At 33.2% G+C, this 27,633-nt stretch overlaps 2 protein-coding genes across 3 annotated transcripts; one reads left to right on the forward strand and one right to left on the reverse strand.

The window, feature by feature from the left end:
• Positions 1 to 713: 713 nt before the first annotated feature.
• On the forward strand, positions 714 to 26,943 carry LOC131846753 (active breakpoint cluster region-related protein). 2 transcript variants are annotated; one of them, XM_059196138.1, is made up of 21 exons: positions 714 to 1,124; positions 3,678 to 3,912; positions 4,734 to 4,926; positions 5,383 to 5,539; positions 6,968 to 7,214; positions 7,933 to 8,086; positions 9,134 to 9,275; positions 16,477 to 16,584; positions 16,779 to 16,964; positions 17,264 to 17,461; positions 19,930 to 20,049; positions 20,158 to 20,280; positions 20,723 to 20,926; positions 21,406 to 21,615; positions 22,432 to 22,627; positions 23,353 to 23,546; positions 23,908 to 24,092; positions 25,039 to 25,178; positions 25,271 to 25,416; positions 26,223 to 26,347; positions 26,695 to 26,943. In XM_059196138.1, exons 1-21 carry the CDS (start codon positions 843 to 845, stop codon positions 26,930 to 26,932), a joined length of 3,783 nt encoding a protein of 1,260 aa, XP_059052121.1. In that variant the 5' UTR covers positions 714 to 842; the 3' UTR covers positions 26,933 to 26,943. The 2 variants fall into 2 exon arrangements, with proteins under 2 accessions (XP_059052121.1, XP_059052122.1); XM_059196139.1 differs by having other exon boundaries at positions 4,737 to 4,926.
• LOC131846754 (uncharacterized) lies at positions 9,452 to 11,146 on the reverse strand. The gene is made up of 3 exons (XM_059196140.1): positions 11,059 to 11,146; positions 10,434 to 10,966; positions 9,452 to 10,247 (listed from the first exon to the last, which is right to left on the reverse strand). Exons 1-3 carry the CDS (start codon positions 11,132 to 11,134, stop codon positions 10,242 to 10,244), a joined length of 615 nt encoding a protein of 204 aa, XP_059052123.1. The 5' UTR covers positions 11,135 to 11,146; the 3' UTR covers positions 9,452 to 10,241.
• Positions 26,944 to 27,633: the final 690 nt, after the last annotated feature.

Below are 27,633 nucleotides of genomic sequence, written 5' to 3' on the forward strand. Positions count from 1 at the left end.
GCGATTTCAGAGGAGCTTCCTCCCGCATACACTTAGATTGTGGAATGAACTACCTGCCGAGGTTTTCTCGAGAGACTACAGCATGGGGTTTTTCAAGAAGGATATTTTCAGGTTTCTTAAGGGTCGGCAACGCGTATGTGACACCCCTGGTGTTTCAGGCGTCCATAGGCTACGGTAACCGTTTACCATCAGATGGGGCGAATGCTTGTTTGCCACCTAAGTGGTATAAAAAAAAACAAAGGCCTCCCCCAGTTAGCTTAATTACAATCACATAGTTATTCTATTTTACCTATGGAACTACTATAAAGGGACAACCCCACGATCATAGTGTAACTCTAATAGTTTTGGCAGTACACGCCAAGATAAGTTACAAATAGTAAAATATTTATGTACTTACTTGATATTTATGGACAATAATAATGTACTTTAAAATTATAGCTTCTAATGTTAATAGGACTGTGATTACTTTGAAAAATTGCATTACATTACATTTCCGTGAGTGAATCTTGTGGATGATGTAAACGAAGACACATTAATAACATTTATTTTTCGCCAAAATTATGAACATAATTTGTGAGATGGGCAAATTGAGGCAACAGATACACTAGACTTTTGTATTTCTTCGAGTAGTACCTTTCGTACGAGTCTGAACATTTTAAGATTGGCAACTCTAGTCTCAACTCATCTGTAGTATTGCAGTGGCAGTGAAAAAAATAAAAATCAAGAATTCGCAATGACACAATTTGTTTCCTATACGTTTTGATACTATTGTAAACTGATAAATCTGTTAATTATTCAAATTAATTATAACATAAATTGGTCATGAAATCGTTTTGTGAGAGATGAGTGTCTTCGGAGATTTTCAGCGTGTTTGGGTCCAACGTTTTCCTGAGAGTACACTGCCAGCCGCTTGGGAGGAAGATGTCAGGGCCAATTTGGCTAAACACAAACAGAAAGTGGCCATTCTTAGAGAAGAATTAGAAAAGGAAGAATTCTATGTTTCTTATTTAGAGACATTGTTGTCAGATGTGGAGAAACATAAAGCAGCTTCTCATGGCAATAGGGCGGCGCCGTCGGGAACTGACGTGAGTGAGCCAGACGACAAGAGTCTAGATAACAAACAGGTACCCCAACACTCATCAAGATTGTATTATAGTAACATGATAAAAAAGTGATATTTTTCCTAATCGATTTATATTCAAAAATTTTTAATATAAATGTTTAAAATAATAATCTTATAATATTTATAATTTTTTAGTTTTGTAATTTCTTAAGTAATGAAATGTTTTCTTATGATGAAATTTTTTAATATAATTGATTCATTATGGCTATTGCTCATTATGATTGAGTCTTCTAATTAATATTTATTGATAACTGTTGGATATGCTACAATAATGCTTTGTGGAGCATGTAAAAGCACTGTTATTGTGTGTACTGTATAGGTTTTTGTAATACACATACTCACTTCTAATATTTCTCTACTATTGAATATGTTTTTTGTGTCTCTTATTTATCATATACTGTTTTTCAATTTGATGAGGATTACTATTATTAGTATGAGAATATTATAATTTTTACCATTATTGGGATAACATTTTTATATATAATTTGTACCAAGTTGTATTTTTAGTATGTGTACAATAACAACAATGGAAACTACTAGAATAAATGTCAACTAAAAAATAATATAATAATAATAATCTTAGGACAATTCACACAGCGCCATCTAGACCCAAGTTAAGCTAGCTAAAGCTTGTGTTATGGGTACTAGATAACTGATACAAGTACATAGATATATTTTTTTTTTTGTAAATACATACATATTATATATAGAAAACACCCAGACCGATACAAACAATCATACTCATGAATACAAATGTTTGTGCCGTGCGAGGAATCGAACCCGCGACCATCGGTCGTAAAGCGGTGTACTAGACCGCTGGACCACCGAGGTATCTATATAATACATATATATAATATCTATATATCTGGGTATCTGAAGAACCTTTGTCACAGTTCATCAGGTCCCCACTATATTTTATGTTCTAAGGTCGATTATATATACAAAATTAAAAAAAGGGGTATATATAAAAGACAAAGAGAACATTATGTTGTGAAAATAATACATTCATGAAGTATGTTAAATAGGAACCTATATGTCTGAGTTATTATATCTGTATGAACCTGTATGTCCCTATGATAATATGACCTTTAGGATTGGTTTAGGGTTTATGAAGTTGAACAAATTTCCTTTTCCTTTGATGAAAGAAGTATTACTAAAAGAGAAAGGAATAAATCAGTTGTATGTTTAGAAGTCTGATATACATATACAGTACAGTATGAAGAGCCAAAACATGATGTGGTGAAAAACTAGTGTGTGAAAGTGAATCATACATATGTATATTATATATAAAGTAATAACCTTACTGTTACAATAAGCAAAGAGTAGGGAAGTGAATCTAGCTGAAGAGAGGGTTATTCCCATAAATGGGCATTAGCCACAATTTCATAAAACTATTATGAAATAGATTTATAATTGTTGTTATTAAACAGTAATTAAATTAACTTTATTACTGTTACTAGTACCTGAGTCAGAGTAATATTTCTTTGATTTTTATTAATCATAAGCAATTCTTTTACATTGGGTATTGATTATAATAATTTTAAAGACACACATACAATTACCACAATGACATAATCAACATGTCATAAGTATACATAATATATGGAAACAGGAAATTTAGTGTGTGTATATACTGTATATTATCGCCACCCAACTCTATTTGCGTATCAAACCCATTAATGCAATGACATAATTTAATAGATTTTTGGATACTACAATAATTTTGTATACTAGGTACTTGAAGTATAAAGAGTTGATTTTGTTTCTTTGTAATTCTTGTTTGCACAAAAATTTAGATATAAAATGAAGATGTAGTAGGTTATATTAGTGAGAATCCTGAACATATTCTATATTAATAATTTAATACCACATACAATTTTTGTTCTCTTGTATTGTATGTTGGACTTCTACATTTATTATTATGATTGCTATAATTAAATTAAGCTGTTTAAAATCTCAAATATTGCTCTTTTAAAACTAGTATCCTAGCATAATGTTTAAATTTATTTAATTGAAAGGTAGATACAATATTTATTTGTTATAGCCAAACAGACATTATATAATATAAACACATATTAATTAATAGGATACATTCATCCTACATAAACAGTAGGTACTTAAAATGTAAAGTATATTCAACCTATTAAATACTACTATGATTACTCATACTGATATTCCTAATAAATTTGATGTTGTCAACGCTATTGTGCTTCTTACTAGTGCTTCATTACAATGGAGTATATAATTCAATGTTACTGTAAAAGGGCTCTATCATCATAATCCTAGATAATGACATCACTTGAATATCTTTATTAAACTGTATGAGCCAATATACTCTGTATGAACAAAATGCTACAATATGTACCTCTAGATATAATGATTTGATCTAGTTTAATTATTGAAGTCTTTTAAATTACTAATTATTTGTTTGCATTATTATTAATAATTATGAAATAAAAATAAAAGGAATAGGGTTTTTGTGACATGGCTCTTTTAATAAAACACTAACAGAATGACAACTCATCATTATAAATTTAATTTTATTTGGTTGTAGGAATCAAACACAAATTCATTATCTAAGAAAAGTGAGACCAGTTTAGCAAGCAGTATCGATTCAACAACAGAAACAGTTGAAAGTGATGAAATTGTACTGAGAAATAAGCCACTTGGTGAGAGGAACTCCGTAAATCAGTGCATCAATGAGCTCTCATCTAATTTGGTAGCTGAGGCTGCACGCAGAAGATGCCATAGTGAAATTGTACAAAATACTGACAGTGAACATTCTAGTGGTAACTAGCTTTTTATGTTTTTGTTATTTATTTATCTATTTACTTTATAATTAGATTTCTGAGTTATAAAGGAATATGGAAGCTTTATGTTGCATGTTTGTTAATTCAACTGTAACAGTTTTAAAGTTCTTTAGTTATACTTGATAAATATCATCAATAAATGCTGCCCAATGCTGTCAATTATAATGGAAATGTGTAATGGAAGGTAAAGTTTAATAAAAATAAAAAAGCATTTTTGCAATATGCAAATAGTTCTGAAGTGGAGACTGAAATTATCACATGGAATATCTTTATACCTATGTTCATTCTAAAAATCCTTTATTTACTGCAATTTCGATTTTTTAATAATAATAGGTAAATTATTTTCTATTGCATTCCATAATAGGTAAATTATTTTGCCATTCTTTTTAACTATGTAGTTTCTAAAGAGTACACTAAGCAATTTAGCTTATATAGACATATTTTCATTAAACCGAAGAAATACTAATCCTATTACCAGCTATGTCTATATGTTAAAGGATTAATAGATTTTTGTGTCTTTTATACTATAATGCAGAATAGGTATTAGCTTTTCCATCATCAATATTTATTATAATGAAACCAACAAATCATTATTCTGTACATTTATATTAACATCCCATATGTCCATTGTTCTATAGTAGTAGTAATCGCCTATAACGTGTTAAGGGATTTCTAAATGAATAATCATAATAAAATAATTATATAAGGTTGTGTTAAAAAAATAAAAAAATAGCTATTGAAACTCTTGTCACATCATTGGTATATCGGCTCTTTAATCTGCAATATCTTTCCTGTCACAGCAGTAGAACAAACAAGTCCAATCAAAGCTAAAAACCGTCCAACGTCACAAACTGCTGACTTTGTAACAGTCATCGAAGTAAATGGTCTGAAGCTAGCTGAAAATGCATCCAAGAAATCAGATGAGTCCCCTCAGTCGTCCGAAAGTAGTCCAGTGGACCCAACAGCGGCAGCTAAGAAGAAAGTACCGCCTAAGTGAGTGTCTGGCATAGTTTATTTTTTGCCTTTATACCTTAACATAGTGTGTCAGGCATAAATATAGTATTTTATTTGTCAGCGTTTCACTTTAGTTGCAGTTTTAGGTTAGATTGTTAGTCTATATCTGTTGGTATTTGTTCAACTACCGATACTGCAACTAACGTTGCTTCAATACTTAGTTTAGAACATTGGTTCCTGTTTTGTAACATTGCTATACCTGCGTCAAAGTTTTTAACACCTATACCCGCGCACGGTGTATCATACCGTAAATATTTTATTTTATAGCAATTACAAGATTATATTTTTTTACTGCTATCATTGCTTTACTGTCTTTCCTCAACAGTCTAAAATACCCTTTTTTTTCCTATAAATTAGGAAAAACGAATATTATATATATAGTTTTTCAAACAAATCGTAGCATAATATATAAATAATAAGCTCATTACTTTTTAGACCTCCACCAAAAGTATTCAATAAGCGTGGGTCGTCATTACCGGAGTCCGGATTATCAGAAGACAGTCCACCATCCTCTCTGGGACGACGTATGCGCAAGACGGAGTCAAGAGAGTCTATTGCCAGTAGAGCGTCGACTCCATCCATTAGTGAAAAGGTATGCAATTGTAATAATAATAAATGTTCAGTAATTTAATTTAATTTATTCTTACATGAAATCCTGTGTTTCAAGAATCCTCCAATTAAAACCTATTCGGTCTTATTACAAAAAATCTGTTAAAACTCGGACGAAACGTGGTCTAAATGGTCGTGGTTTAAACCATTCCTAAAGTTAATACTTGGAATAACCCTAACATTATTACGAATCCAGATCTAACAGAGGACTACTTAGTACTACAGTTAAATCGTTCATTATGTATTCCATACAGAAATCAGTCACTCATGTCTGTCACCGTACAATTACGTTCCATTTTACCAGAAAACTGAAAAGATCAAAAATAATATTAGTTCAAAGAAAAATGTATAAACTAAAAATAAATTTATTTCTATTTATCTATGTCTTCATTATAACTATTTCATTAATATATAATATTTATTAATGTACTATTAGGCTGAAAATCAGTTTTAAATTATTAGTAGGAGTCCTATACGGAGAAAAGGAACGGCGAGATATTTTTATTGGATCGTTCGAATGATGACTATTTCAAAGTCAATTGAGTGAAAAAATAACAATTAACGTCTTTTATATGTTTTTATTGTCGTAAAATTTGTATTAAATATTTTTAGTTAATATATTTTTAATTTAGTTAAAATATTTTTCCAAAAACTACAACTAACAATAGAATTTTTAAAATGGAGTTTGTATTTTTGCTTTTAGACCACTGTTAAACTAGGGGCATCGCAGGTCTAACTTTAGACCATAGACGAATCACGATTTAGAGATAAACTTCATTTTGTAATAAGGAATACATTGGTGAATGGTTTATTACTAGTGCTAAACCAGATTTATCTTTTTGTAATAAGGCCGATTGTGTATTTAACTAGCCGTCACCCCCGTCTTCATCTTATTCGTCATCGTTGATTTTCGAAATGATTTATTATAATCCTCGTAGGATGATCTATATTCACGTAAAATTTAATAAAAATCCATTAAGCCGACAAAGATAAATAGTGACTCATGTACATTTTGTCAAATATTGCCTGTTTGCCAAACGTGTTGATTGGTTGTTTGAGCTTAAGCTGCTAAGGCGCTGATAAAAAAATAAACTCGTTTCACATAGTATCTCCGCTTCGTCTACTTTTTTTGACATAATTGATATACCTGTGACCGACCTCCTGCTAATATTATTAAGATTACTATTATTTATAGAATCCGTCCTGTTATTTAGTCGTGATAAGGTAGCAAAACCCTACTATTGAATTTTTTATTTTTAATAGGACTTAAGAATTACCAATTGATTAAAGATATAAAACCATAGACAGATGTAATGGACTTGACTTTTTTTTAAATTTTTTGAAGACAATCGCCAATATGAGTACTAGAATTATTTTTCCCATAAAAAAACGTTTTTCTCTATATTTTAAGGTTAAAAGCTACGAGTCGCTAAACTCGCTGTCTTCAGAACGTAAAAGGTCAGGAGGTGCAGCGACCCCTAGATCAATTGATGAAGAGGTATCGTCCACAACGCCGGACCTGCTCGAGGGTGATGACAAGTCAGCGCCTATATCATTGGAGAGCATACCTGCAGCTATGCCCGTTGCCGAGGATGAACCATATTACGATCAAGTACCCGCCGATATCAATGATGGAGAATATGTATATATTCAAGCAGGTAGGTTGAATATGGAAGACTATATGTATAAATTTAAGTACATTGCCTTTTCCTTTTTTTTTGTTTAGCACCATATATTTATCATCATCTACAGGAATCATAACTAACAAGTAAGACGGTACAAAAGGCTGTACAGTTATGCGATCTCTTACAGAAAACCTTTGGGTAGAGGAGTGAGAACAGCTTAACACAAAATGATATTTTTAATATGATATTACGATTTACGCCGACCCCAAATGATATGGGATAAGGAAAAATAAAAGATTATGATACATAGATAATACACTTATGTATCGACTCTAGTTTATTTGTGAATTTATTGTTACTGGTGGTCGCTTATATGTCGAAATTCTACCATAATTAATTTAAATTGTTTGACTTTCAGTAGAACTATAGACAAATATATAAAAGACAAACAATCTTTTCTTAATGTAACCACCGACTTGAACAATAAACAAAACAGTATAGTATATGCGTATGTGTGTAAAATACATGGCAGAGTGTGTATTATTTTTTTATATTGATTTAATGTATTTTTTACGCATAATTAAGAAATATGATTTTGCACTCTTCTAAATAAACTATAAGTCTGCAAATTGCGATGACGGAAGTATACGAAATATCTTATACTTCCGTCATCGCAATTTTCGTAATAAGGATTAATAAGTTTTTGTTTCATGTATATAATAATCTAATAAATAATCTGATTTTCGCATAGGTGGCACAGGTTCGAGCACAGAGGATGGGTCCAGTGGCACGAGCACTCTGGCCCTGAGTGCAGCCAGTGCTCCGCCCGCGCCCTCCGCGCCGCGCTCGGACTCCCCGCCCGGGGCCGCGGCACCCAACTACGTCAACATACATTACTTTATACAGTAAGTCAGTTTTTTTTATACAATACTAGCTGTCCGGCAACCGTTGTTTTGCCATATAAATTAATAACGCTACAAAAAATAGGAGTTGGTGGTAGAAGGGAGAAAATGTAGGGTTGTACCTATGTATTTTTTAATGCCACATAATAAAAAAAATAAAATTTTGTCGAAAAAATGAAAAAACATTTTTGAGGCGAGGCACCCTTAACACTTAGGGGTATAAGAATAGTTATAAACTTATTCTCAAACCTACTGATTATACATTTAAAACATCATCAAAATCGGTTAAGCCGTTTTTGAAAGAGTATAGACAGGAAACTTTTGACATGAGATTTTTTATATATAAAAAAGCTGGTCGCCCGACTGATGGTATATGGTAACTGTAATAAAATGCAATTATGGACATCACATTGATATGTTAAGCTCGTAACACCCTTCATGCATTGCCATTCCAGAGTGTTAAGATGTTACACCTCTTATCCTGTAATTTATCAGTTGTCTCTACAGATCCGTTATATACAAGATGCTAACAAATTATCTATATTTCGTGCTACAGAGCGTAGTATTAGTTAGTTTATAATAATAAACTAATTTCAAGTTTCGGTACCACCACATTACTTCCAAAATTAATCTTTTTTTTTTCTTAATTTAGGTAGTAGTAAATCAGTCCTTTACAGTACGTACCAAAGCATATTATGATTGGACCAGAAACATCTACATATTTCAACAAATGGTTAAATGGATTTTTTTTTAAAATATGATGATTTATATTATAATGTAATGTATACTACTAATATTATGCCTTGTGGCCAAGAATGCAGTAAATTTTTCAGCACGTTATATACCTGATATATGTCTACGACGGACGGGCTAAGAAAAACTGAAAACTAAAATCATCTTTGTTTACCTTGATTTTAAAAATGAAGAGAAATTTAAATAATCAAGATAGATTTAAATAGTCGTTCAGTTTATATTTAGAGTTCATTTAATTTTTTTTGCCGGTACGGTTGTGTCTATAGATATTTATTGTAAAATGTATGTAATTCATAGACAAGGCGAAGATGGTGACTTGAGCGAGCGAGAGGGTACCGAATTAGGAGATTCAAGCAACATACCTCTACTTTTAAGAACAACATCGTCTGAAACTGATACCACCGCCACTCCACCTGTACTTAGAAAACTTCACCATCAGGTATGTTTTATTTTTTTTACTATTTTCTTTCTTCAAATAAAATATATAGCATTCTGAATTGATAAAATGTAAATAAATGTTAAAATTAAATATAAGTATAATCCAGATAAATACAAAATACATGTTACATATGTATAATAAAGAAAATACATATTTAATTGTTTTGTTGGTATCTCGGTTCGCTCTTGAAAGGCAAATGGTGTTAGACCGCGAATTGGTAAATGTAGCTAAGTAGGGCGATGACCTAATTGATCGAGAAGGGCTGGAAATCAATCAATGCTTTGAACCTTGCCTTGGTTTTTCACATTCATAATTATATTTCATCCAATTTATACAATATTTTACATTATATAATTTCAGTACTTTCTGCGTGAAATGGCAACAAACATTTAACTATTGCATTTATAGTAGTAGTTCAATGTAATTTAGTTAAATTATTTACTAACTATTAGGTACGTATATGGCGTGTTCATTTAAACAAACTATGCTACTAGAATTCTACTTTCTTATCATCAACATAAGTTAAGTAAACATGTTGTAATTTTAAAACATACATTTTGGTCCATCTTATTCGCTGGTAGAAAAATTAAGTTAAATAAATGATTTCCGATTATTTATTTAGTATTTTATTTATAATTTCTAATTCATAATTTTCTTGGTTCTTTTGATTAACACTTAGGATTTTATTTCTGTTTGGCATCACTTTTATGGAATTTGATATTTTAATAGTACAAATCTCTTGCTTCGTTAATAAATAGTATTTGCAGTGGCGTAATTTGCAATTGTCAGTTTCACATACAGTATAATAACAAATGCCTTTAACACAGAACGAGTCGATGTTAAGATGTTCTATTAGTTTGTTTGTCAACGTGGTTGCATAGTCTTCCATCATTGATTGAATATAGTTTGATATAAAAATGTTTGTCTCATGCAATACAGATGACTCAGGTTCTGGTTCAGTAGTGCTCACACCTGAAAATAATATGTATTTTTTATCAAAAATATTTGTAACTTTGCTGTTCTTTTGTTAGTGAATGCTTTGTTATATACCACATATTATATATATAACAGGATATTTAGTGTGGTGCCTAATACTTTAAACACTCGTAAAAACAGATTTCATCTATACTATATTAGTCTGAATATCAAATACTTTACCTTGTCGTTATAAGATTTAATTTTAGCAGCTTTGGTGGAGTTTTGTTTATCGCTATCGATCACAGTAGATGATATTGCGGCTTCGAGTGCTAAAGGACGTTCATCTAGTATTTGACTGATAGTGGGAATTGATGTTGTAGTAGACGTTCCCAACGACGACGGATTAGTTGCTTCTGAGGTTTCAGTGTGAGTTGTCACTGTAGAAGCAGCTTCGATAGGTTTTGAGGAAGTCGTATCTGGTAGTTTTGTGATATATTCCCGACATTCACCGTTTAAGTCAGTATCGTATATATTACAAATAGTATATTTACACCCAATACTAAAACATCTCTTAGTTGTACACAGTTGGTCGTTGCACCACACCGTTACATTGTGGGTGCTAATCTCCACACTGTTAGGAGGTATCAATGTAGGTGAACCAATGAGCATATCATTAATGGGGGGTTTCACTTCTTCGGAACTCCACCACGAGAAAGGGTATGTTATCCAGCCCCATATAGTAGAACTAATTCCCCGGCCCCGTGTTACGTCATCTGTAAGCGATGTTAGTGATGATTGTGCGTTTTGTTATTTAAAACTTAATCTAATATGCATTTACACATATATGTGTAATGTGTATACTTACGATCAGTAGGTTTACAGAGGATGCCACAAACACAACACAATAGTAAAAATGATAGGATACGTTTAGGATGTAACATGGCTACGCTAAGATCTTTACACAGAAACAAATGTTTGTATTCTCGCACCTTAGCTTTATATACAGACCTCTCTTAGTTACGGTCCTATCTGGGCCGAGATAAGGCTCACTCCGGAATGTTTACTTAATGAGCAATAAACGACCATACTGACAAAGCTTTTAATTTTACCGGCATCTAAGTTTTTTCTCGTATCCAAAAAGCAAACGAGATAAGTATGTGATATGTCTATTGCGTTGTAAACAGAAAAGTTAAAAATACTTATTATATCCTTAAAAATTAAACAATAATTTAATCCATATGTATATAATATATTTTTTTTAGTTTTAAAGTGACGCGTGTTGTTTACATTTTCTTCTTATGCCTGTATGTCACTAAATATTTCGTGGATATTTTTTCGCAACTCGTAGAATTTGTTTTCTCCTCGTTCGTATTTACCTCACACAATATGCAGAATTCTTTTATATTTGGACAAGTCAAGAATCTACAAATACCCATTGGTTTGTTACAGTTGGTCAATATTTTCAATTTTGCAGGTGGCCGTAACGTTGCAAATATGCTATGAACAAAATCTTTTATCTCGTTTATAACAAAACTTGATTCCCACTGTGAATTATCTTCGTTACGAAAGAATTCTTTTAAATCTGTTTTCCTGCCTACAGCTTCTAATACTTTTTGCAAACTAACGATTCGTTCATGCTTTACATTTCTGAGTGAATACTGGCCTTCAGAATTGAAATCAACCACTTTCGGTATTGCCTTTTGTATAATAGTCCACGGAGATAAATATGTTTCTTCACTTTCCTAAAAAAATATACTCATCATAAAATAATTATGATTAACTATACCAATTTACGGATAAAGATACCATACCAGCTTAATGCAGCAGCTTTATCATACAACGACTTCTGTTAACTCATTACTCATAAGAAATATATTTCAAATTTCTATTTACTTTTAACTGTGTAACAACTTTTTTGTTCCTTATGACACACACATAATTACCAATTAATATGATATTTACTGCTTTCAACATAATTGAAATTAGAACCGTACTTTAAAGAGTTGTTTAGAAAAAGGGTAGGGTTCTCTGTATGTAATGTTAATCAAACGAACATGATATTCGACAAATTAGCTTGTTACACGAGTGAGAGTAACATTAATTTGTTAAATCTCATATATATCGGCGTAAGAAATTATTTTTGAAAGATCTATTATGTGGTAAGGAATGTAAAAATACACGTAAAACATTATTATTCATTAATTATTTATTCTACACCAATGATTTCCCTTGTTGTAATTTAGGCTTAAGGACGGAATGTGCCTTGAAATTAGAAAAAGTTCAAGTTTTATATTTTTATTACCCAGTTGAATAATATTTAATTTTTAGTTGAAACAATACTTACGGCAGACGCTGATGTCGGAAGGAGAATAAAAGTGTATATTACTATGTTTGATAATATATAAACTAATACTTCGTCATAAATTTTCAGTGAAGGGTTCATCTTGAGAGAACATGTGTAATTACTGTAATCGCTAATTATTGCCAGAACTCGCTAAGGACTTTGTTTATAAACACTTTGTTTCTTTTTAACTTCATTTATTTTCAAAACACTATTATTCACTGTATTAATTTTCTAACTAAGGCTTTTGTTACATAAGTTTCACATTTTTTACGTTTGGACAATGGCCAATTTTATTCAATTCTTTTAACATGCACTTACATTTCATGAAAAATTTTTTAGCCGTAGTAAAAGAAATGCATTTGGTACTTATGCAGAGTGTTATTTTACCAAATAATTTTCCTAACAATTTGTCTTGCAAGATGTCAACGATTTCGAAAGCAATATTAGACGGCAAGTCCATAATAGATTCCATGGAGGCTACACTATCTGAAATTATATTAGTAATAGATTAATTGATGAATAGTATTAAACAATACCTTAAATAAAATCTTTACTATCGATATAACAATATGTTGTTATAGATAATGGTATATTTGAATGAAAACAAATGATAATGCTCGAGCTTAAGACCTTGCGAAGTGAGTCGGTGTCACTCACCACCGGAATCTATCATTTCTTTTCTAACGAAGCAAATCATGAAAGTTTTGAAAATTCAATCTACACTCATAAAATTTAATACCATTCTTCCACACTGATCGATAATGAGGCACCTATATCTGCATCACATTTGTTGTATATATAGAATAATTCCTTATAGCTTTATGTGAATCTTAGATTTTTTATTTTATGATTGGGCTATACTGTTTCAGCTGTCATATCTTTCGAAATATATTAGTACGTTTTGTGGTACTGCAGGTATAAGGCACCTATAATAGTAGCAGTGAGAATCAAATTTTATCTTCGTATAGCAATTAAACTTTATTAGATGTTATATTGATGATTGATTCATCATTGCCGGCATATATGTGCATCAGTTTCGAAGTGTTTGTTTTATAGCATTGTAATGAAAATAAACTATAATTACATGTAGCAAATCTCACCTGTTACAGTTCCAGCACAATGTCCTCTTTGTTTGAATCTCTCTTCCGGGTGACAAGTTCTATGCTCACACATTTTTTCAGCGCATTTTATTGAATGACATGTAGTGGTTGAACAAAATGTCAACATACCTCTTAGATATTTGCCAATAAATGATATAAAGGCCGGCACTATAGTATCAACGTCATCCCAATCTACTTGGCCGAATATGGCCTGCTCTAATGCTACAGTATGATTATTGCGGATTGTTTCTTTACTCATGTTTACTTTAGCCTTTTTGGATTCTCTTTCTAATATCATTGTGTTAATAGTCTTTAAACTTCCCAAAGAATTATTTTTTTGAACATTTGGCCAATACAATAAATCTGAATCAAGAGCCATATTTTTCTCCTGTTTTTTTGAATTAACTATGACTTGCAAGTGGCCATGGTCAAGTTCCGCAGTTGTATTATTTTTAATAGCAAATGAAGAATTCGTTATCTCTCGTTTCTTGCGTGATATATTTTTTTCTATTGTTAAATTAAGTTGATTTGATTTTAAATAGTCTGCTTCAATACTGTTCTCCATCTTATGATAATCGTCTGTGGTATTACTATTGGATAAATTTACTAAGAAATAAATGCTTTCTTCTAAATTGGTGTCATTTTTATGTCTGAATTCATTTGTGCTATTTCTTGCAGTGGTACCATTATTCATACTATTCTTAATTGTATCGTTCATAAGCTGAATGATAGTGGTGGTTGTATTTATCTTATACTTATTTAATTTATCAATATTATTAGTATAATTTTCTCTTATACCTAGTGACAGAAGTGATGTAATTTTATCGTCATTTAATGCTATAATTCTTTTTCTATGTTTTTTATTATTACTGCTTGGCCTTAATTTTTTCTTCTTATTTATAGTAAGTTGGTGAATTGGATCGACTTTATTAAGGCTAGACTTTTTATATCCAATGATATCTGATGGTATTGGAAGGTTAATATAGGAGAATGGTGAATTGATAACCGAACTATATTCGTTAGAATTGTCTTTTCCATGTTCTGCTATTTTGTCATTATTTAAATTCTTATATTTCCTTAAAGGGTCTCGTATTTTTGGCAATTTGACATCTACTTTTACTCGTATGTTAATAGCATTTTCAAAAATCTTGTTTATTGAGTTGTCTGGATCAAATTCTGAATAAGAAAATGGATTTTCTATATTCTCGTTATTAGAAAGTAGTACATTTTGTGTTAGGGAGATAGGGTCGAATGGTATTAGACATTGTTTACAACTGCATTTACAAGGTATCTGCCCAATTTTACAAAAGCAAGAAGTTATAATGGTGTCATCTTTAAGATCAGCAACATTGGGCGAAGTGTTCATACTTTTTTTATCGTTATATATAGTTTTATCAAATATTGTTACTTCTTTATTCAATAATTGATTTTGAAATGGACTGTGTTCTATTTTACTTAATGGTCTTGTTTTCGTATTGAGAGGTATTAATAAATCAAACGGACTATTCAAATTTTGTAGGTTCTTCGTATTGATAGGATTGAAAAGATCTTTATTATTATCATAGTATCGGTCCCCTCTAAGACCGTAAGGAAAATATTTATCGTGGCGGATAAGAGGCACTTTATTTTTAGTACCAATTTTATCCATATAATCTTTCCTTTGCTTGTGAGCTTTTTCTAAGTAATTCTGATATTCGGATAAGAGGTCTTCTACATTTTCTTCGCTATCACTTTCGCTATTTAGAAAAACATCGAAAGGCACATTCTAGAAACAATAATTTCTTTTATAGTATAATTAATGATACATATATACTATTTATGAACAGCAAAAGTTAGAGTACTTACATTATCAAATTCATTGATAACATCTGCCATGTCGCTAAATATAATGGTGTCATAATAGGGCGTCACGTCTACTCTATTTCCTTCAAAACCTAATAAGAGGTGATCAATTAATGAAATTAAATTAAAAACCATTTATAATAATTGTTTTATGTACTTACTTCTAGAACCATAGCATTGAATAAATTTCAGAATAAATGTGCTAAAGACTATTAATCTTTTCATATTGTGTGTTGATCTGGAGTCGCACGAAACGTAAAGTGACTAATACAACTCCTATACTTTAATAATGTTACCTAAATTGTTTACATTGTTATGGTACACAGTGTACCAAACAACAGAATCACAATCGAATTGTTTTACTCTTTGTGTACTTAACCATGACTTGTTCCTTATAGTTATGCAATCCACATAATAATAATTATCTTTTTTATACATAACCCTAATATGTCTGTAACTTAATATAATAGCACTAGTATATTAAATAAATATACTGTATTGCCATAGTAAAATTTTTAGCAAAAGAAAAGCATATTGTGGAATTGTTTTGAGTGATATTTTTTAAGTACATTAACTAATCTACTAATATTAATAATACATTTTGACATGGCAGTTAAGAACCTGAAACACAAATACGTAATAATTATAACTTATTATATTAACGTTTTAAAGTTAACGTTACTGTTGGCAACCGACCGCTGACAACCCTTTTGATATTTTTCATGTCTTTATTTGATACATTTCACTTATTCTTATTGTCTACTATTTCGCAGCATTGTGATATTATATTTTACCATCCGAATCTACGTCTTTCTCATTACGTGGTAATCAACGAGACACCTATACAGTCCACCGATCCGTTACAGTTCCTATAGGATCTGTGGACTGTGAGTGAACCACATATTGTGGTCACCTATCAAGCATACATCATACTCAATGTTGTTTGATGAGATTCATGTAATTTCGACGATGTTTAAATAATGTGGTACACTTTCAGGATACGAACAATGCTGAGGCTGAACGTCTAACGATGCATCGTTGTATCGTTAAGAGTATTATAGAAAGCGAAACAGTATATGTAGAATGTTTATACGTTATGGAAAAGGTACTTATGAACTTTTATTACTTTTTTTACAATGATATTCTATATCTAAATCGACAGACGTCTTTCAACTTTGCTACTATTGCTTATATGTCTCGTTTAGCTAATGGTGTGTGGACCAATATAATAATTTAAATACCTGTTAATTTAAAAAAAAAATTTTGATTTATATGATACTAATACATACATATTTTCAGTATATGAACGCTATAAAAGCGACGCTATCTACATCCCAGCCAGTCATAACTGAAGAAGAATTTAATACAATATTTTACAAAATATCAGAACTTCATGAATTGCACAAAAACTTTTTAGAAGGTCTCAAAGCAGCTGTAGCAAGTTGGGAAGAGCCATTGTCTGTTGGCATTCACTTCAAGAAAATGGTTAGTTTTTTATTTAACAAGGCATTGAACATTTGTCATAAATTTAGTTCTGTTGTTAAATATTTTTATGTTTCTTATATTATTAACTGGATTTTGTTTCAGTGATTTATTCTTAGTACTTCCTAGTTTTCCAAATGGAAAGTTTAATAATTGTAAAAAAAATATGCTAAAGAATATATTGAGTAATAATTTGTATATACTTCTTTTGTTGAGTCAATGGCGATCTAAACATACTTACGTACTATACGTAAATTTAGTGGTGGACCGATTTATACTGATTAGATATGTTATATGTGCAGGCGGAGAATATAAATGTATATGGCGCATTTCTCCACAATTACGGGCGCGCTACGGACGCAGTGCGGCGCCGATGCGGTAGTTCAAGCACCTTCGCTGAGCTCACGGGCGCCATCTCGTGCCGCGGGCAGCCGTGCTCGCTGGACGACCTGTTGCACAAGCCCGTCGCAAGAGTGCAAAAGAACGCACTCGTCTTACACGTCAGTACACACTATGATTATGTGCTTTTGTTTTGCAGGTTATAACAGTAGATTTAATGGATCCCCAAAATTTTAACGCATTGTGCTGTCTTCCATAACGTTCAGTTTACGGTAGATAATTTAGTTACATGAATGTTCCAATTTATGAAAAAAATAATTTGTTCACATATATATATAGTACTGTATGTAATGGTTCAACCATCACCATATAAATATTCAAGAAAGGAAGACAGGAAATTTGTGTAAATAATCATTCATACATAATTTAAGACCTACGATCTTGTCAGTAGAGCTCTTGCCATTTTCCACGATATTTCGTCATGCCCTTTAAATGTTGATACGATACGACTCTAATTTTGTCTTTAATTTGCTTGTCGTAGGTATACCTTGATCTTCCCCTCCCCCACTTTCTTTCTATTTTCCCGTCAACAATTATTTTAAAAAATTTATATCGTGCCGTATCAAGTGTACTCCTATTTTCCTCGTTTATTTTCTATTCAACATCTGCCTTTTTTGTTTCAACCTGTGTAGTACATTTTCATTTCTTACTTTGTCTTTCTAGTTAATTCTTTCCATCCTTCTCCAACATCACATTTCAAAAGCTTTCTGTTGGATTTGGCATCTTTACATTATAAATTAATTTGACTGTAAATACAAATAGAATAGTATTAAAATAAAAAAATAAAATGTACAGCACGCTCATTGAATGCTTCTAAAATACAACTGACAAATGATGAAGCTCTAACTCAATATGGTGCTGTGACAATTTTCCAGGGTTTATCTATACATCTATACATATAAATAAAATTGGAGTGTCTGTTTGTAATATTGAAATAGCCGTTTTTTACTACATGCATATGAATATAAATACGGTATATACCCCAAAAAACCACTTAAAATTTTTGTCTGTCTGTCTGTCGGTAGCTGATGTAATAAGGAGTAACTTAGGCTATTTTTATTTTAGAAAAATAAATTTGAATTCCACGCGGAAGAAGTCGCGGGTGCAGTTGAAATATAAAATCAGCCGATATGTAAACTAATAATCGTTGTCTTCGGCACGACTTTTATTAAATTTAATTGTTGACACCATTCAACAAGTTTATTGTAATTAATTTTAAAGATTCATATACCATATCTTTGTTTGTATAATGCTTAGATTATGTCAATATTAGCATACAGATAACATGTAATCTACTCATGTACTGAAATTTACTTATGGTATAAATGAAGTATTTTTGTAGATCATTAAAAACTTAATATTAATTCAGTTTGCTTAATCAAGACGTGTGGTAATTAAATCGGATTTTTCTTAGGTTATTGTGGCTTTTTTTATAAATATACTAATCGTGAAATATTAAATAATGTGTTGTTGGATTGCATCATTGTATGGTAATTATAATATATTATATACAAAATATGCCGTTTCCACACGAAACGATAACTGTTATAATGGCTACAACTGTTATCCCAGATGGGGTAGTCAGAGATTTTTGTTTGCCACATTTCGCTGGATATATTCAAATCCACGTGACGGGGGGCGAGCCTATCGCCGTCTCCTTTTTTTTGTATCGGACAGATTGAGATTGAGCTCAAGATCTTTGATACACCCCTCATAATAAAAGTATTCTCTCGATTAATGTTCAATAAAAATTAAAAGATTTGTGTTGTTGGAGGAATGAAAGTCAAGTTCATATTTCGTACTGGTTTTTTTAACACTTTTACTTGCTTGATAACAGTAACGGTAACACACCACTGTGAAATATTAATAGGTTTATTATAATTTTATTATATCGAGATACAATCATTGTCACTTTATTTTATGTTAATCCATGTCATTTATTGTTCTTGTCACTGGTTTTTATTACTATTAGTGATAGTGTAGTAGGGCTGGTTGGATGTGGCGGTCTTGTTGTAAGCGTCCTCGCGTATGAGCCTAGGCAATACCTGAAAATCAGTGATTTCCTGCTTGAGTAAACGAACATTGCTACTACATTGCAACACCATATTACTCATATGTTGTTTGTATCTATATTGACTTAACTTAATTAACTGACAAACGTAGTTGTATGTATTTACTTTGCACCTATTTCTTTACATTGGTATACCTTCTGCGTGTGTGTGTGTTTTTTTAACGCAAATAAATGTTTTATCTAACCTGCATGTAATTTAGGACAACCATTAGACCACAACACTCGACACTCAATTTGTATAATGGTAGTATTGTAGATAGTATAAAAGAAACTGTCTGTAATAAAATAAATTCGATCTATATAATATTTATACAGAATATGCCATTTATTCATTAAAAATTCGAATTTATATTGCGTTATATATCAGCTTGTTTTATGTTGAATACAAACTCAACGAAATACTCTTTGTCCAATCAAGTTTATAAGTGTTTCAAGATGTTTAGTCTTATATTTGTAGAAACAAGTATTATTCACATCCAATATATTTATTATTTTTAGGATCTCATTAAATATACGCCAGCGAGCCATCCAGATCATGCCATGTTAACAGATGCTCTCACGATGACGCAACATTTTCTAGACGAGTTCAATATTATACAAACCAAATCCATGTTCCCGGTAAGTTTAAAATTAAGGTGCTTTAAAATTATATTTATTATAATTTAATTTGAAATAGTAATGTTGGAAAAGAGATCGAATCATGTGATGGTGATTATTTTTCTACAGAACGCAGATAGAGCTCAAAGAAGACTCGTCAAGAATTCGTTTATTGTTGAATTGTCAGATGGGCACAGGAAATTAAGACATCTTTTTCTTTTCAACGATGCTATCGCCTGTGCAAAATACAAGGTAAATCGCTACATTGTAATTAAACCAAGTTTTATTTGTAGTTTGCATGAGAGTACGCAATATCTACTCTTTTAATTTCGACTGCCCCCTCTGAGTTATCGAGATCGTTTTGTCTCGATTATTACTTCTTAATTTTATTATAAGCAGCAATTGTAATAGTTTATTATTTTAGACAAGTAAAGATGATTATTACAGGTTGCAATTAATTTTCATGTAAGATTATTTATTGACGGCCTCGGTTGCGTGAATTAGCCTGAGATATATTATTATATATATATTTTTACGCTGGTCACAGACTTGGTTATTCCTGGGTCTATTCATTATTGCCTTGCAAATTTTGTAATACTAGAATAATAGCTTAGTTACTTTAGCATTTTATTGACTACGTCGTGTAAACATGTGAAAAAATAAATAATTTTTCGATAAAATCGCGGTGTTACAGGCATCCGGGCGCGACAAGTTTACTTTCGAACTGAAGTGGTACATACCGCTGCCAGACATCGTGGTGGTAGAGGAGGAGACGGCTGGCAGCGGTACGGGGGATACGCGGGAGACTTCGCCCGCTAACATCGTCGCACTCAAGTCGCAAGCCTCCACCGTCAGGGATCAGATACTCGCCGAGGAACGGGCCGCGCAGGATGACAAGGTTGCTATAACAATAATAATTACATTTTGTTAGTAATTATTACTTAACCTATGTTAGTAAAAAAAAGCAAATGTGGGACAACCACTTAACATATTACCTGTCACATCCAGTGACTCAGAATGCGACAGTCTATTTTACAGGCAATTGCCTTCAGGACACTATTAGACCTTCCCACACTATTCCTAATAAGGACGTTATTCGCTTCAGCCGTATAGCGTATCAATTTAAATAGCATTTAAATTGACTTAAAAAAGTTCTCATTTGAACAGTTTTTTTATATTCCTATTGGGATAAAAACTAGAATGATATTCTTAACTTGCTCATCTTTTGAAAAATAAAAAAATCTGTGTGCGATCCGACAACCAAAAAAATCATAATGAGATTCATGTAGTATTCATTTTTTTAAATAAAATACAGTATGTATATTCTCACTGTATCGGTTGAATTTATGGAATTTATTTGTATGTTGACTGCTGCAGAAAATACGTATCGGTGGTCGCGGAGGGGGCGAGAAGTTGCGCAAAAAGTTGTGTGAACTGGAGGAGCAGCTGGTGCTGGCGTCGCCCAACCTGGTGTTCCGCGTGGGCGCCCGCCCGCCCGCCGCCGCAGCACTGCAGCGACACCACGTCTTCTTCCTCAGCTCCGAGTTTGAGCGCACGCAGTGGATCGACTCCATACACGCCCTTCAGGTGACTGTAAAGTGCCGTGTAAGGGCAGCTATTCACTGTGAATTTATTTTACGGGTCAATAGCTTTTCGTTACACGCTAGCCTTTACACGTATCCTCTTTCACGCGCGAATAGACTTTCATGGAAGAAAGAATGCATGCTGCCGCACCCGTCGCATGCCAGCGCGTATTCCCGCGTTCTTCAAGTGTGCGTGATTTTAGCGCATTTTTGTAATAATTAATTCTCTTTATAATTCTTTTAACTGATATCTGACTATAGAGCAAGAACATAATTATAGGATAATTAATAATTTATAAGTGTTTGTAAAGTAAAATCTGTGGAATAAATAATAAAATTTTAGTAAACAGTAAAATGACCTGAATCATACACGCAAAGCCTGTAAGAGTGTTAAAAAAAGTTAAATGCAATATAGACAATGCCTCACGATTGCGCGCTCTGGCATTCCCGCCTTAAATTGGCCGCGCTCCTGATCGCACCTTTTGTTGATATGATGAGGCTATCGTATTTCTTTAGTGCATCTTGTTTGTTTTTTGCTAGCATGAACAGACGATAATTATGCTTTAATTTTTATCTTTATTCAGTAAACTTTTAATAGAAGAGATATGTAATTCATAATCTAAATCACCCAACGATTTTTAGGGCATAGTATAAAATTGCTATTAAACTGTCCTTTAGTACATTTTTTTCTAATTTGTAATTGCTTGTTTTTGTTATACATTTATGCATGGTCCTAAAATTAAGATTGTTATAGGAACCTACACACCAAATATAGTACTATGAATTTATATTTTAGAATAAATATTCTTTAAAATTTTAGGCGTCATCAGCTCCGCCGGCTGGAGCAAGTACAGTTTCAATGTTGGAGCTTCAAGCATGGGTGACCGCTTGCCGCAGCTTCTTGCAAACTGATATGGGATCGTATCTATTACGCAGTGGACGCGATGAATCCTTACTGCTTGGAGATCTACAGCTCCATATAGGTGGCATGACTGCACCTCTTGATGCCGTGGCTGGTATGAATTTAATAATAGTAAATATAAGTAATTGCACGTTACTTGTTCGCACGTAATATACTCGTATTATATTCATACATATTAGACTTTGCTTTATATTTGTTTTGAGAAAGGTTTGAGATGTTCGACCACATGTCATTTACTCTTTATACAGATAGAATATCCTTATATTTACACAAAACAATGTTCTTTGCTGTAATCGCCCCGTTTTTTATCTTCATAAAACATATATATTGTGTGTAGCAATATATATGTACATACATGTAACATCTATGATACATCCTTTTTATACCTTAATCTAAACTACTATAAATTTATATAAACACCCGAAGCCGAATTTATATAATACTAGCTACTCGCCCCGAGTAGCTAGTATTATATAAATGTACACTACACTACACTATATATATATAAATTTTCCTCGAATCACTCTTTCTATTAAAAAAAAAACCGCTTCAAAATCCATTACGTAGTTTTAAAGATTTAAACATACATAGGGACGGACAGCGACAGCGACTTTGTTTTATACTATGTAATGTAATGATTCTTAATTATGGGACTCTTACCCTGGTTGCTTATGCAATAAATTATAATATTGTCGGCAAAATTATTTTATATGAAGCATGTAGCATCTACCTCAATGGAATTATAGTACAATAATGTAAACCGTGCCTTCTTAGAGATTTATATAACTAGTGCAGTTTAAAAGAATATTTATCTTACAGATTATTACATAGTCGTGGAGGTTGATTCATATGGACATTATTTCCGCAAAGCGAAATCGAAACTAGTATGTCGCAGTTCACAACCGCGGTGGAATGAGAGCTTTACTTTGGATCTCGAGGGTTCGCAAAACTTGCGATTATTACTGTACGAAGACGCCGCTAGACCTGTACTTAGAGGGAAGTGTACTCTCAAGGTATGTATGTTTTAAAATTCCATTACAAAATCATCGCTCAGTCGACATATTTTATATACAGGTTGTCGGTTATGAATGGATAACCTTGAAACGTCTCATAGTTCAACTTATGGCCGTCCTAAAAAAAATACGAAACAAAGTATATCAGAAGAAGTACATTTGTTATTAATCCTTAATAAAAAAACAACAATCCTGATGTCGTAGTTTTTTTTTATTATGTTTGTTCCTCTTCTGTCGTATTTAATATTTCTCATTATATATGTATAGATATATAGACGTTCGTAGCTTTTTCTACTTCGGCCGCGATTTGATAGGACAAAAGTTACGTTGAATGCGTTTGAATGTGCGGCTGGTTGCGCAGCTGTCCCGCGAGTTCGTGTCGGAGGGGAGCGGCGGCGGCGGCGGCGGCGTGCCGCGCGCGGTGTCGGTGGGCGGGGGCTCGCTGCCGCTGCGGCTGCGGCTGCTGCCCAGCGAGCGGTCCGCGCGCCGCGTGCCCACCGCCAAGCCCGGGGCGCTCTTCGGCGCCAAGATCGTACACGTCGCCAAGTAACTACCCGTCTTTACCGCTCTCTCAATTACACGCACTCCGTCCATCGACACAGGCCGACGCTACTCTTGACCTGACTTTACCCACACTATTACCTGTCACTGAAAAATCACGAAACGATGACCATGTAGATGCAGACGAAGCGTCGCCGAGTTCGTATCCGCCCTCCCCGTTGTCTCGCTCGCCCGCGGGCCCACTCCGACCACACTTTTACACACACACACACACACATGACACCGTCCTCGCCGGCGAAGACGACGACCTCAAACACACAATATCGCGCAATCAACCGGGCGCCTGCGCGCGTCCGGGCGCACCACACCGGCGCCCCCGGACGCCCCTCCGATCGATCCCCCGTCCAATTCAAACGGGGATCGAAATTACGACGGCCTGAGCCGAGGTTCGAACCCCTAGTGGTGCTCTCAGACTAAAGTCGTATCCGTCAGGCAGGAGTTGGCCTTCAGCCGCTCCATAAGTCCTTCCGCGGGTTTGGAGTGCCATCTGCACTCGCCCTCTAACGTCTGGTGAATCTGTAAAGGCCAGCTGCGGCCAACAGCATTAGAGTAATCCGAAAAAAAAAATCGCCCGCGGGTCGTCGATCGATATAGGCCTACGTCACTCATAAACTGCCTTTACACGTACGCTCTTTCACGTATTCATAAATATGATTGTTTGTATTGTCTGGGTATTTTAGATGTATGTTATGCATGTATCTAAGTATATCTATCAGTTGTCTAGTATTCATAACACAAGCCCAGCTTAGCTTGGGATTTAGTTGTATAATTGTTCGCCACCATCGTACTATATAAAAAGTTGACAACTTTAGCATGATTGATTTTTTAAATTATCTTTATACATTCCTTTAATCTTTACATTGGTTTAATTTAAATTCGAACATATTTAATTTTATAAAACTTCATTAATTATTATAATTACACTTTACAGACGGGAAAAACGAAGTATCCCCTTTATAATAAGCGCATGTGTACGTGAGGTAGAACGTCGCGGCATACTTGAGGTGGGAATCTACAGAGTTTCTGGCAGTGCCTCCGACCTCAATAGGCTCAAAAAAAGCTTCGAAACTAGTTAGTATAATTTTACTTATATATATATATATCTTAATTGTATGCAATGCTTTATTTGTTAGAGTATGTATATTCCCATATTTCGTTTATAGATGCTTACGAAGCTGAACAACTACTGAAGGAAGTGGATATTCATTCAGTGACTGGCGTTCTGAAGTTGTATCTACGAGAATTGCCAGAAGCCTTATTTACAGATGCTCTCTACCCTGAGCTGGTCCGTACTTGGGGTGCCACACAGGTAAAAGTGTTATTATAACATCTATTGTTTATTATCTATGTTTTTAAGTGTTCGGACCAGTAAGGTCGTACTTAAATATAACAGATCGTTCCCCTACTATAAAATCGCGTATCAAAATGCCATTCAAATTAGGCGTTTTAAACTAAAAAAAAACATGGTAAAAGAACTATTTGGTATCAACTAATGATTTTATTACTATAACATGGTGTAATAAAAATACTTTGTAGAAAACTGAAACTTCTGAACACTTAATAGGTCCTTGAGCTAAATCCTAACTTCATTCACACTTCTATAACTTTTATTATTTTATAACCATAAATATTTTTTTATATTTATAGAATACAAGTTGTATGTAACAACTAAATATATTAGTAGACTCCTAATGTTTGTTTGCTATATTGTATATAATATATGACAATGAATGATAAACAGTCAGATGCTTTAACTTCGTGTATTTATATTTGTATTTAAAACAAACTAATATTATAGAGCCTAAATGTATAGTCAGGACACCTACTTTTGTAAGAGAATGTCCTCCGATCGATCCCCCATCCAATTCAAACAAGAATCGAAATTACGATGGCCTAAGCCGAGGTTCGAACCTGTATAAAATGTGACTGCTACTGCAGTTGTGGCCAACTGAATTGGAGTAGTCCAAAAAATTTTACATACAATTAAGTCACCAAGTATTAATGATTTTATTTGTGTACCCACGAATAGTAAATATCACCTCATACTCCGCCATCTTAGCTTATCACTTGCTCGTTAAAATCTCAAAAGGTATATATTTACGAAATTATTTCCAGGGTGTGGGCACGTCGGTGGACTCTGGACCAGCGCACACCCGACGTCATGCTCTACTGAAATGCTACGCCCAATTACCGGATCTGAACAAAAATTGTATCGATTTTCTACTTAACCACTTCGTAAAGTAAGTGATGCGTTCAGCGTGATTAATTATACTTTAATACAGTACTGTCATGCTAAATAATAATAATTTAGTAATTCTCTTAATGCTTTAGATGTATTTATTGGTATAAGGATGCAATGTTATATTGTTGGTTCTTGTCTGTCGTACATACGACTATATTTTTTTAAACTTAAGTTACTTAAACTTTTGCATGAAAAGAAAAATGATTACTATGAAAACAGTTTATTTATATATTTCAAATACTAGTTTTATGTGCTGCATAGTTCTTGACTTGTGATGAAAAATGTACCAATCTCAACATTAAGGTTGAATGATTAACAGTAACGATGCAATGTTCATGTGTGCAGAGTTAACCAGAACGAACGCGACAACAAGATGTCACTTCACAACCTGGCGACGGTGTTCGGGCCGACGTTGCTGCGGCCTGCGGGCACGTCGGCGGCTGGCAAGCTGCGGACCGATTTACTCGCCGCCGGCACCGTCGACGCGATGGCGCAAGCCGGCATCCTCTACTGCCTGCTGCAGCAGCGCCAGCTCGCCGCTCAGCTCTCCTCACACCAACGAGGACCTATGCTCCTAGAATGAGCTCCATCCCTATATCCCAGCGTTTAATTTAATCTGGGACTCACGAAGGCATGTTTATTGGTGCCATTACATGCCAATTTTACAGCGCCGAAATCGCTACCGCGTGCACAACATGTACATAAACAAATTCTGTGACAATGTTGGCAAATGAAAATTTCAGATTAGAATATTCCCCTGATTTTTTAGCGAGAGTTTCGCGTCACTCTCATTCTTCTCACCAAAGAGACTACGCGGAAGACTGATACCTGTATACTAGTATCATGAGAAGAACTACTGCTTTTTTATACACTAGATGACGAGATATTGGCGACGTAAAATTGCCATGGTCCAAATATGACATAAGTAATTCAAAACGACATGAAATCATTCGAAATGATAAAAGTGTAATGTGAACATCATTGTCCTTATTATTATTTTAAAATGTGATGTGCCTACAACACCCTGACGTATCAACACATTTAACATTTAATTTTACTGAAATATAAACGCTTTTTATAAAAGTTTTATATGTTGATTCACCTAAAAGATGAATTTATGTTTGGAACCGAATAAGTTTTATATGTTGATTCAAAAGATGAATTTATGTTTTGAGACATTTCAAGTGTAACTTATTAGTATTTTAGCAAGAGTTAAATAATTGTTCAGGGATACTGAGTATTATTTTATTGGATTATGAAAGTTGATACAAAACGTACCTTGCA

Source organism: Achroia grisella, unplaced genomic scaffold (genome assembly GCF_030625045.1).
Source record: "Achroia grisella isolate CSIRO2021 unplaced genomic scaffold, CSIRO_AGI_Agris_v1 utg512, whole genome shotgun sequence".
NCBI lineage: Eukaryota > Metazoa > Arthropoda > Insecta > Lepidoptera > Pyralidae > Achroia > Achroia grisella.